At 38.5% G+C, this 11,352-nt stretch overlaps 1 protein-coding gene across 2 annotated transcripts; it reads left to right on the top strand.

Annotated features, from left to right (window-relative positions):
- The first annotated feature begins 1,912 nt into the window (after nucleotides 1-1,912).
- LOC112126071 (forkhead box protein N2-like) lies at nucleotides 1,913-10,396 on the top strand. Of its 2 annotated transcripts, XR_002909778.2 has the most exons (3): nucleotides 1,913-1,979; nucleotides 7,985-8,053; nucleotides 8,622-10,396. XR_002909778.2 is itself a non-coding variant. In XM_029913607.1 (2 exons), exons 1-2 carry the CDS (start codon nucleotides 8,011-8,013, stop codon nucleotides 9,137-9,139), a joined length of 561 nt encoding a protein of 186 aa, XP_029769467.1. In that variant the 5' UTR covers nucleotides 7,704-8,010; the 3' UTR covers nucleotides 9,140-10,396. The 2 variants fall into 2 exon arrangements, 1 of the variants encoding a protein (XP_029769467.1); XM_029913607.1 differs by lacking the exon at nucleotides 1,913-1,979 and having other exon boundaries at nucleotides 7,704-8,053.
- The last annotated feature ends 956 nt before the right edge of the window (nucleotides 10,397-11,352 follow it).

The following is an 11,352-nucleotide window of genomic DNA, read 5'->3' as shown; positions in this document are numbered from 1 at the left end:
GCACGCACACCTATTGTGGAATGGACATGAGCAACACATCTCTGTAACATCAGTTACGGAAAAGGTAACTGTCTTTTGCTAACTATGGATTTAGAAGTACTTCTGAAAATAAGGTTGCCTAACTTTTTAGGCACCCAGGTTTTTTAATCTTTAATCATGGGCCATGCTCATTGCAAAGCTCTGATTATACACTGGGCTTGAAAAATCTATCATTGCCTACTAACCTGAGGTCAAATCCTTCTACGATGGTAAGAAAGACCTATGTTCCATGCAATTTGAAGGAATAAAACATTTGTGCACAGTTTGTTGTATGTGGTATTTAATTGCAACATATTGCTAATCAAATTTCTTTTGTATACATTTTTAATGAAATTTAACATACTACAAGGGCTGGTTGAATATCAAAAATATTTTCTGAATATACTACTTGATTAATTTCACTTGTTTGTATTGAATAATGTATTCACAGAATAGTATATGGCCAGCTTTAGAGCTGGTCAGATAATACAAAAAAGTATCTGTCGATTTTATTTGACAAATACTTGTGAAATTTGTCAATTAATGTCTGAGTCAAGTCCTGCTTAAGCAGACCTGCTTACTACATATCTTTCTTTCTTTCTATTCCTCCTTTTCTTCCTTGTTTTTTCTCTCATTTTTGTCTTTTCTGTAATATTACGGTGTATCACTTCCTGCATTGTCTTCAGTGTCTCAGAGACCAATATAAAAGATGGGGGTGGAGGAGCGCACAATCTCCAAAGGCAACATCTAGGAGACAAGCCAACTTCCCCTCACCTGTCCCTGGACCCTGTTTGGGGGCTTAAGTGTCTGATTACATTTGAAGGCCCTCTCCTCTGCTCCCCATTTCCTTTGGAAAAAGAAGTCTCTCTGTTCCTTCCTTCCACTGTAGTCTTCTGGCTATTAGTGTGTCTGGGGGCTGGTCTACACTGGGGGAGGGGGTGAATCGATCTAAGATACGCAACTTCAGCTACGCTATTTGCGTAGCTGAAGTCGAAGTATCTTAGTTCGACTTACCTGACCGTCCTCACGGCGGCAAGTCGACCGCCGCGGCTCCCCCGTCGATTCCGCTTACTCCTGCCTAGGTGGAGTACGGGCGTCGATTTGGGGATTGATTTATCGCGTCTAGATGAGACGCGATAAATCGATCCCCAATAGATCGATTACTACCCGCTGATCCGGCAGGTAGTGTAGACGTGACCTGGGAGTGCTTTACTTTGCCCCCCTTCCAAGCCTCCTGGCTGCTGTGAAGGGAAGAGGCACATATCTGTGTTGCTTTACTGCTCCCTTAGCCTCAGGTTTTGAATCATCCTCCCCGGTAAAAAGTTCCATAGCCTGCTTCTACTTCTGTTCAGAGCTTTTTCTAGCAACTGCAGAGTGAGATTGACTTAATTCGTCATTGACCACTACATTTTGGTTAGCAGCAATGAAACTGACAGGACTCTTGACAGTCTTCATTTAGCTACAGCCTGGCAAAATCCTTAGCAACAGTAGAGGCACCTGAGTTCTGGACATCACTGCACTGATTTACACTTAGGTCATATTTAGAAAGTTTCTTCACAACCATAAAGGCTAGAGCTTGTTAAAAAATTTTAATGAACACTTAGAATCTGCACAAGTTGATGGCTGGCCAAGCAAAGTTTCCTAATCACCCCAAAGCGAATGGGCTTTTTTGAGTCCTGATTATAAATCTATATAGTTCTGTAATCAGACTGGCTTGCTTACTATCTAGCTACCAAAAGTAGTAGAAATTGCGGGGCTTCCTTGGCTTACCTCTCCTATTTTAATTACTTTTTTCTTTTAACTTTTTGTGGTATAGAAATTTCTTCACTTCATCTATTCACAGTATATTAAATTTAGTACTATTTATGGTTTTAGTAAAAATTGTTTTCTTTTCAGTAGGTCATCCTGTCCTCATTACTTAACCTCAGTACTTAAGCAGAATCATGGCCGGTCTCTAAAAGGTAATTATGGCATTAATATTCTGTATGTTTTGCCTTCCCACAATGCTATTCATATTCAGAATAAATTGCAGTCTGAAATGTGCAGATGGACTTTTGTCAAAGTGTACAAAGACTCTTTCAGAAAAGTCAGTTAATAGAGTGCTCCTTAGTTGTCCTAGTGTGTCTTTGGTTTAAACTGATTTTGTTCTTTTAGTAAATCCATCACAAGAGCTTTTTTTAAAAAAAAGTTTACACTTTGTACTTTGGTGTAATTACACCAATGTGTGCAATGTCATAGAATGATATGGGCATATGCTGTACTTCTATGAAACAAGGATGTCATGGTGTAAGTAAATCCAGAGTAGCCTGGTTAACACTGCCATTCCACCTCATAAATGCTCTGTGCAGGACATCCTGCTTTATGGCTAGTCTTAGGGCCTTATCCTGCAAAGCTTTGTGTATTAAAATCCGCTTGTCTGTTCTCTTTGTTTTCTATTCTCTATGACAGAGGGAGAAAAATTCTTCTCTGGTATAGCCCTGACTCTGGTTATTTATGTTGTAAGGTACAGGAGTATCTGAAGATTTATGCCTAAAGTCATGATGATTAATGTGATAGCCAGAAGAACCCTATGATTGCACCATGGGCCAGCACATCTCTCTGCAATGTCAAAAAATGTTAGCTTTTACCTTTCAGAGGAGAAAAATTGCATTTGGATAAATCCTGGATCAATCCCACAAGGCAGAGGTGCAGGATTACAATTTCCTATGGTCTACTCATGAGATCCATAAAATACTATGGGATCCAGATGTGAGTCTTGCAGTTATGCAAAGGAGGAAATATAGCATGTCTGTCTTTCGCCATCCTGGTGCTGAGAAGGGGTTCCACTCTTCGAGAAGCCAATCCTCCTTCATGGCCTTCTGTGCTCCAACAGCCAGTAAGGGCAGAGGATGATTTATAATAAAAACATGTGATGGTCCCCCTGGCAGTCTGAAGAGTACAGGGCTCTGTTAATGATGTGACAGATGATAAAGATTCCCTTCTCGAGACGCGCCATTTATCTCTGCACCACTCCTTATCACGGGCTGTCCTTCTTTCAAAGGTTCCTTCCCTTCTCCTTTATTTTATTTTCAAGGGAAATTTCATTTGCCTTCAGATGAAGCAAATTCTAACAAGAAGCTGATTTTTCTGACTGCCTTTACTGTGCAATATCGGGGGGGGTTGCCCCCCACCCTTTTTTAAAGGGAGGATTGTGCATCTGTCTTCATTGACAAGTGGGTGTCAACCATGGTGAACACGTGTGACACTTACTACATTTTCAAGCCAGCCTCAAGGGCATAGGAGGATACCATCCCTTTTATTCAAGAAAAAGTTTACTCCACTGTCTTGTTCTTTGTTTCCATTGGTACCATAGAACCTGTCACCAGATCAAATAGGTTTTGATGTATTTATTGGCTCTAGATAGAGCTGTTGACATCTTAATATGTAACACTCTCCCATATTCAGGTTATAGCTCTGTTTTCCCAACCGAATTAGTAATAAAATAAATATTAGATCACATAACCTTCCTTACAGTTAATGGCTCTTATAATATAGATACACCTTTAAATCATCCCCCAAAAAGGGTAATGGAGAGAGATTGGAAGGGCCTGAATCAGCACACTGTTAAGGATTAACAATATGTTTAGCTGCTGTTAGGGCTCAACAGTGTAATACAATATTTTTCATTTCCCATGAGGACATAAAAAAATGTTGCCTCACAACCCTTGTTTAAGCATAGTTATTTTTGTAGAGCAGATAGCACCTATAAGACACTTCAAAATGTAGTCATCCTTCTGTGTGATTTATGGCTGTTGTGAGAACTTCACTCACTAATGGCTCGAAGGCTGAAAAGATATAAGCTGTACTGCTACTGAAAGCTAATGGAAATTCATTTTAAGTTGTGTATTTGGATCTGAAAATTCTTTGTTCAAGTCCTAGCAGAGTCTCGAATCTTCCTGTTGATATACTCAGTTATTGATCTGAACCACATTGTCTTGACTCTAGTACATCTTAATGTGTGTCCACCCGACACAGTATGTACGCCAAGTATGCAGTGCACTTCAATAGCCCTGTCATTTATAGAAGGCTCTCTTTGATGCTGAAGTGAAGTATTTTATCATCCCTAAAATACATTATGATTTGTTCTGCAGTGGTAGCTCTAATAAAGTCACACTCTCATCCTCAGTATATAACATGTTAATTTTTAGTCATACAACAGTCATGTATGTTTGGGATTCTTTGCCACATGGACAAAAAAGAAATGTCACTTAACTATAAGTGCATATTATGCCTTTCTGGTAGCCATTTCCTCATCCCAGCTGGTTCTATCTAATCTGTCCATCTAGGTTTTGACGAGTGCAGTATAACAAGGGTTTGGGATCTTGCAGTAGCCCTATCCTGTAGACTTTCTGATGTTCAACCAGGAAAAAATTAGCCATTAGGGCAATCCAGCTTTCACATTCAAAGGTAGTGTTATTGTTATATGTAAATGGTACATCTTTCACCTTAGTTTATCTCCATCTAAGGCCAAGCATAATTTTGGCACTTCATTTCTCCCTAAATAGGAAAAGCGGCCTCTGATTTCAAAACATCGTATTCTATACAGTGGTTCCAGAAATATACTAAAACCACCATATACCGAGTACCTGAACTAGGATTCCTACAGAGCCTGTTGTATATGGTTGAATTCAGGGCTTGCCTGATCAGTAAAAAGGCATATTCCACCAGAGGTTTAGTGTCCTGAGCAAGAAGGAAATGTGTCTGTAGAGGATCTCTGCTGATAGCAGTTTTGGAGGGGAGAGGGGTGTCAAGTGACTTATCCTGGATCTTGAACTGACTGGCTGCCAAGAAAATATGTTTTTATTTTATTTTATTTTTTTAGCCATATAGGAATAACCTTACGCGCTCTTCTCAAATTCCAGTATGAGGCACAACTGACTTAATAGAACCTAAGCAGGAATTTAGTGATGTAGCAGACAGGCAGATTAAATAATCAATTTCTTCAGCTGTATGTGGGGCTTTAGGCAAATGAAATGGGAGGTTAGTTTTAATTTTCAGCCACAGACCACCAGAAAAGTTAGTCAGGACTTTTGAGGATTGTTCAGCAGGCAGCATTAAATTTCATTCATCCAAACCAGGTTTTTGGTTGTCCCATGATGCTGGACTTAGGATGTTTCCTGGCCTGTTTGCTGAACAGCTGTTGAGCCTTTTCTGCACACTTTCCCTAGGGAATAAAGGATAGACATGTTTGTTCTAAGTATCCCAAGGGTTGCTGTAGAATAGAATTCTGTATCTCACTCTTTTTTTAAATGAGTGTGCTGATGTGCCCCATACAAGTTTGGGATTGCTAATAAGAGACCATGAGTAACTGTTGATGGGGAGATGGTGTATTTTGGGTCGGGGGAGGAGGGGAATGTGACCCTGTGTCAAATGCATCACCTCTGATTTTAGTCATTCCAATTGATATACCAAGGGTATCAAGAATTTGTATCAGTTCTAATTGAATTTCTGCATATCGTACAACAGTTCAGAAAATCCTCTCTGTTAGAGGCAAGCCATTAGTGTTCCCTGGGTCTTAGGAGGCAGCTGTTGTTGAGACTGAAGACTTCTTTTAGTGTGTTCTTTAGCCATGGTTCTGGGGAAGCATAAATTTGGGAAAGTATATTCCAGCAAGAGAGAACAAGCCAAAATACATTAGTGGTGATCTGAAGAGCTGTTTACAAGACAAAAGAAAGAACTGCAACTCATGAGTTCTGCGTTGGGGTACTGAGACGCAGAAACCATGCTTGCAGGTAGTTCTGTCTTGAATTAATGTTTATAACTCCTTGACATTTAACAAAGTGGTGTTTCTATACCAACATCATATGCTAAAAGAAAATGTCTGTGGCAGCAAGTGATAATTCTGAACATTACACTTCCTGATCAAGATAATGGAGCAAAATAATGGTTCACAACTTTTTTTGTCAGTTGGTTACATAAGATCTGTAAATTCAGTGGTGGTGTTGCTGCCAACATCATTTTGGAAAGGAAAAGAATAAAAATCTCACGAGCAGTAGGGCAGACTGTAAAGGATTTTGTTTTAGCATTCTCCCATTTTAACAGTGAAAAATGTATATATTCTATAGTTAGCACTGAAAACAGAAGCTCAGTCTCCCCCCTTCCTGAAATAGTATCAAGCTGGCTTTTCACGGCCTTCTGTGAAGTGAATTCTAAGAAAAGCTTTGTAAATGCATAGACATTCTAGTGATTATCCAAATTGCTATACATGATCCCAAATGTGACTTTGTTCTTCCTAAAAATTAAGCTGAATTCATCACTGGTCAAGGAGAAATTTGACCCAATGTGATTGTTTATTTTCCTCTTGAAATGTAAATATATAGCTCCCATGTCTAAGGATGATAGCTATTCATTTAATAATAATTAATTAGTATTGCCGTCAGGAAAAACAAAGAGCCATATGAGCTGCTGTGTACCACCAGTTTAAACTTCAACAGATGCTTAACAGGGGAAAACTCTGAATAGCCAGCTTCTCTTCTCTTCCCTCACCCTGTTCAGCAGGATTGCAGGGTGTTGGTAGCCTGTTCTCCCCCATAAAGGTTCCTTTCCCAGGCATTGCCCCGGATTCAGTCCACCACTCCCCATACATGCTTACTCCCACTATGTGTTTTCCCTCTGTGAGACAACCATGCTACTTCATAGGGGGTTCCCAACTTTGAAACACCTTGTTCCCTCATACCATAAACAGGTGCTTTCCTTTTGTCTGACCCGTGCACCATACATGAGAAATGTGTGTCTGATTCTGTTATGCTGCTGAAAAAAGATCAGGGAGAGAATGTCTGTAAGGCCCATTTATTGCTTTCCTCTGCTTAAAATACATTTAAGATGCCCTGAAATAGCGTAGAATAGGACAGACAGACAGAAACCTTTTCCACTAAATATTTGCAAGGCATATTTTTGGACAAGTGTGGTGTAAATAAAGAGCAAGATGAGAAAATAGACATAATTTAGTTTGATTTTTATTTGTAGATAGAGTAGTCCTAAGTAGGTGGATCACCATCAGGAAAAGGTGTGCTCAGTAGCTCTAGTGAGAACATAACAATAGCTCTTTCATTGTGAGCAGAGAGCTAATTGCTAACCCATCTGATTCTGATTCCAGTTAGTAACTTTAGTTGTTTTACAGTACTGTCCAGTGTTGTTGTTGGGCTCTTCAAAAAACTGATGATTTCATCCTGCTGTATAGAATTTCTACAGCTACATGTGTAATTTTGAGTAAAAGCAATGCTGTTTATCTAATTATTTTTAGGTCTTCAATTGCCCATTTATTATTTATACTTTCATGCTCCCTAGATTGAAGAGTTCTATAATTTTTTCCTTTTGTTTCTCTGCTTGGCTGTTGTTCCATTTGACATGTGGGTAATGTGATGGATATTGCAAGGAAAGCTCTTTGTATTGCACTAATATAAAGATGCTTCTCATCCATGTTGAATCTCAGTGCTGTATTTAACTAATGCACCAATTCTACAAACATGTAGTTTGTAGAATAAGTTCCAAGGCTGCTTAAGGCAGATCTCTGTTGTGGCAGATGGCTAATCTTTTTCTTTGTATTGTATTGTTATGAATAGCAAATATTCATAGATAAATATAACATTGCAGCCTGATCATACATATACAAAACTGCCTAATGTGATGCTACTCTTCCTTGACTTCAGCTCTGGTAATGTACATTAGAAATGTTCATATCACCACTAAAATACACTGTGATTTGTTCTGCAATGGTAGTTCTAATCAAGTCACATTCACTCATGCTCCTAAGCTAATTTTTAAGCATACAGCAGTCATGCCTGTTTGGGATTCGACACATGATTCCAATTTATTGTGTGTCCAACTATAAATGCGTATTATTGTTGCTGTTACTTTTTAGCAGGATTCCTTGTTCTCCACCCCACCCCAAAATGAAACCTAACTTTTTGCTTCCTCTCTTTTACAGAATCTGATATTGATGCTGCTACTGCAATGATGCTGTTAAATACTTCCATTGAACAAGGGATTTTAGACTGTAAGCATAAACGGTTTTATGCATTGTTTTTTCCTTTACTGAAAGCTAAAAAAATTATAGCTGAAAATTTCAGAAGTGAGGTATGCTCTAGCTCAGTGTTTCTCAACCTTTTTAATAGCAGTGACTGGCTTGCTGCCTTCCTACACTGTATCAGGGAGATCTCAGGGACTGGTGCCGGTCCACGGACCCGTTGTTGAGAAACTCTGTGGCTAGCTTATAAATGGTAGGGTGGCCATCCTGCATATTCAGCCCCTTCTGCCAACATTCCCCAGTTTTACAGGGACCCCATTTCTGCTTTCTCTCGTTAGTCTGGTTGCCTTCTGCCACTCCATAGTTGGAGACACTATACTTCTAGCCCACGTCTCTACCACTACTATTCGTATTCAGGATTTGCTGAATATCAAGATCTTCTAGTATTCAGTGTTCATTAAATGATGGATCCATCACACCTTATGTAAACTAAATACTCAGTTTAAAAATCTTACCTTTGCACATCAGTCTGATAGACTGGGATGGCAGATTTTAGTTTGAGCTATTTTGCTTACTTATATATCTTTGCTTTCAATAGGTGAGAAGGCCCAACCTCTTAAGATGCCCAAGAAGAGGAGTTATGGCAGTGCATTTAATCATCACAGTTCCATAAACCTGCAAGAAAATCATTCTGCAGCCACTAATATTGATCCAAAGGAGGATCACAATTACAGTGCTAGCAGCATGGCTTCACAATGTTGTGCATCTAGGTCCAGCATGTCTTCCTTGTCCTCTGTTGATGAGGTGTATGAATTTATCTCCAAGACCAGCCATGCAGGAAGCGATGGCAGTGAAGGTTTTCATAGTGAAGTGGATACGGACATTGACTATGAAGACGACCCTCTTGGAGACAGTGGCTATTCATCACAACCTTGTGTAGATACCTCTGACAAAAGTCAGCCTAGCAAGAAAGCTCTCAAGGAGTTATGTCAAGAAATTGATGAGGAGCTGAAAGAGGCAGCTGGGTCTCTGCTCCACCTGGCTGGAATCAGCACATGCTTGGGTTCCCTAATAAGTACTGCAAAGACCCAAAGTCAAAAGCAGAGGAAAAAATAGTAATGCTTGTTAGTGTGAATATATACATATATTTTTTTTAAGTGTGGCAATACTCTTCTACTTTTACCCTTTATAAGGAAGATCAAAGCCATAAGAGGACTTGGTTTTTTATTTTTTTGATGCTAATTTTAGTTTGGCCTTTTATTTTCAAATCATTGCTTAGAAAATGTTTTATTTAATCTTTTCAGATTAGGAGAGATGCATGACATGTGAAAACCTAACTGTATACTTTTTGATGACCAGTGATTGAATATTTGACCATTTACAGGGGGATGCATAGGTTCAGATGCATGTGTGAAATTTACCCCTGTGCAGGCCTACTCCACACAGTGAATTTCACCCTAGGTGAAGGGACACAATTTCCCCATCTCCCTCCCCAAGACACAAATAACTTTCACTGGTATAGCAAACAGTAAGAAGCTGCCACTGCACATGTGCCACTTACCATTTTCCCCAACTATGGAATACACAGTAGCTGTTAGCTAAAGGTTTTTGCTGTTTTTGTTTTGTTTTTCATGTGTAAAAAATACTTGTTAACAAATACACAGTTCATGCTGTCTCAGTCCACAAATGAAGTGGAGAGTCTAGATGGCTAAATTGTAAATGACTGCTGGAAAGATCTTTGGGTCATGTTTAAGAAAAGCATAATATAATAGTTTCCTTTAAGATTAGGAAAACTGAGTTAATTACATTAATTTCTAAATACACTTCATGCGTTTTAATATCGGCTACCGTAACTTTGGTCTAAGTCTACTGATTACTGTGCTTCTGCTTCATGCTGTATGTACCATTTTAGCTTCCTTTCAACTACAGTGTATGTCCAATAGCATGGCATTCTTAGGGCATACACTGTGACTCATGGTGGTCTCTTCATATTTGGGAGTGAAGCTCCTTAAAATTCATCACCTTTGCAATAATAATCTTTATAACCCAAACATCTTGTGGACAAGAATGTTATAGTAATCGAGTGTAATGGATTTTTTTAAAAAGCTCAATGTTGACTGCTTAACTCTTAATGTAGATGGTGGCAATTTTTTTAGTATTTTGTGCAAAAGAAATGGGTACACAGACATGTTAGAATAAGTTTAACAGTACTGTAAGTATAAGAATGCCTTAAGTATGTTTCAGCATAGTATAAAACTTAAGAGGTCATTTTGCCTGTGTTTGAGAGGCAGTGTGATGTGCCATGAATCTGTTTAGCTCATACGTTAAGCTGCTGCTTTCAATAAGTGTTGGGCAAGATGGCTTAGAATTAGAATCAAATACTGTATACCCATATATGAAACCGTGTCCAGTGTTTGGTTGTTCAGAACAATGCTGGATTCAACAAAAAGAAATGAAGCTAAACTGTTACTAATGGGATAATGTTTTTCTGGCCACTTAGATACAAAGCTCTTAGAGTTCGGTGTTTTCTTACTTGTCAGTTTCTCCATGTATCCTGCCCGTATAATTATCCCTTCCAGTTTAAGTATTCATACAGCCATGCTGCTGAAGGCCTACTGTTCTAAGGTTCTGCTCCAGTGCTTGTTGAAGATAATGGAGATACTCCCATTGACTTAATGGGCTTTGTTTGGATCAGGCCCCAAGATATTCAAGCATCTTGAAACATAGCGTTTCTTTGGTATTTAAATCCAGTGGCTTTAAGAGGGCTCCACTTTTAGTTTTAAGCATAAAAGTAAAAAAAAAAAAAAAAAAGAAATCTGTCTCTCTGGCACTGTGACTGTGCACACACACACACCTGTCCACCTATACTGAGGAAAAAATGGTATACAAATGTGCTCCATTTTGCATCATATTTGCATCTTTCTTAGATGTCTCGAGCAGTGAATTAGCTGACCATATCTGTTATTGAACAGATAATTAATTTCACCCATTATCTCACAATTGAAAAACAAACAAATGAAAAACCCCATTAATTTTAATTACAAACATGGGATTTCTTAACACTGAGATGTACATGTTGATGCTTGACATTTCTTTCACTAGTGTTTGCCAATATACTTTTTAATAGTTTGATACAAAACATGTTCAGTATAGCAAAGTAAAAGTAATTATTATTATTATAGCAATATAAAAATGATTCAACTATGGAGAAGCATCATTAATATCACTTTGAAATTCATTTAAGTTTTGTATATCTCAATTTTTTTAAATTCAACACTATGGAATAAGTGTTGTATTAAGCTCCAGATAAAGTCAATCACAGCCTTTCT

Source organism: Terrapene carolina, unplaced genomic scaffold, assembly GCF_002925995.2.
Source record: "Terrapene carolina triunguis isolate 2854851 unplaced genomic scaffold, T_m_triunguis-2.0 Scaffold742, whole genome shotgun sequence".
In the NCBI taxonomy this organism is placed as follows: Eukaryota; Metazoa; Chordata; order Testudines; family Emydidae; genus Terrapene; species Terrapene triunguis.
This window is presented reverse-complemented; position numbering and strand designations above follow the sequence as displayed.

Coding starts and splice junctions, on each gene's coding strand:
- LOC112126071 (XM_029913607.1), top strand. CDS start 8,011: ATGATGCTGTTAAATACTTCCATTGAACAAGGGATTTTAGACT. Junction 8,054..8,621: donor TGAACAAGGGATTTTAGACT/GTAAGCATAAAC, acceptor TGCTTTCAATAG/GTGAGAAGGCCCAACCTCTT.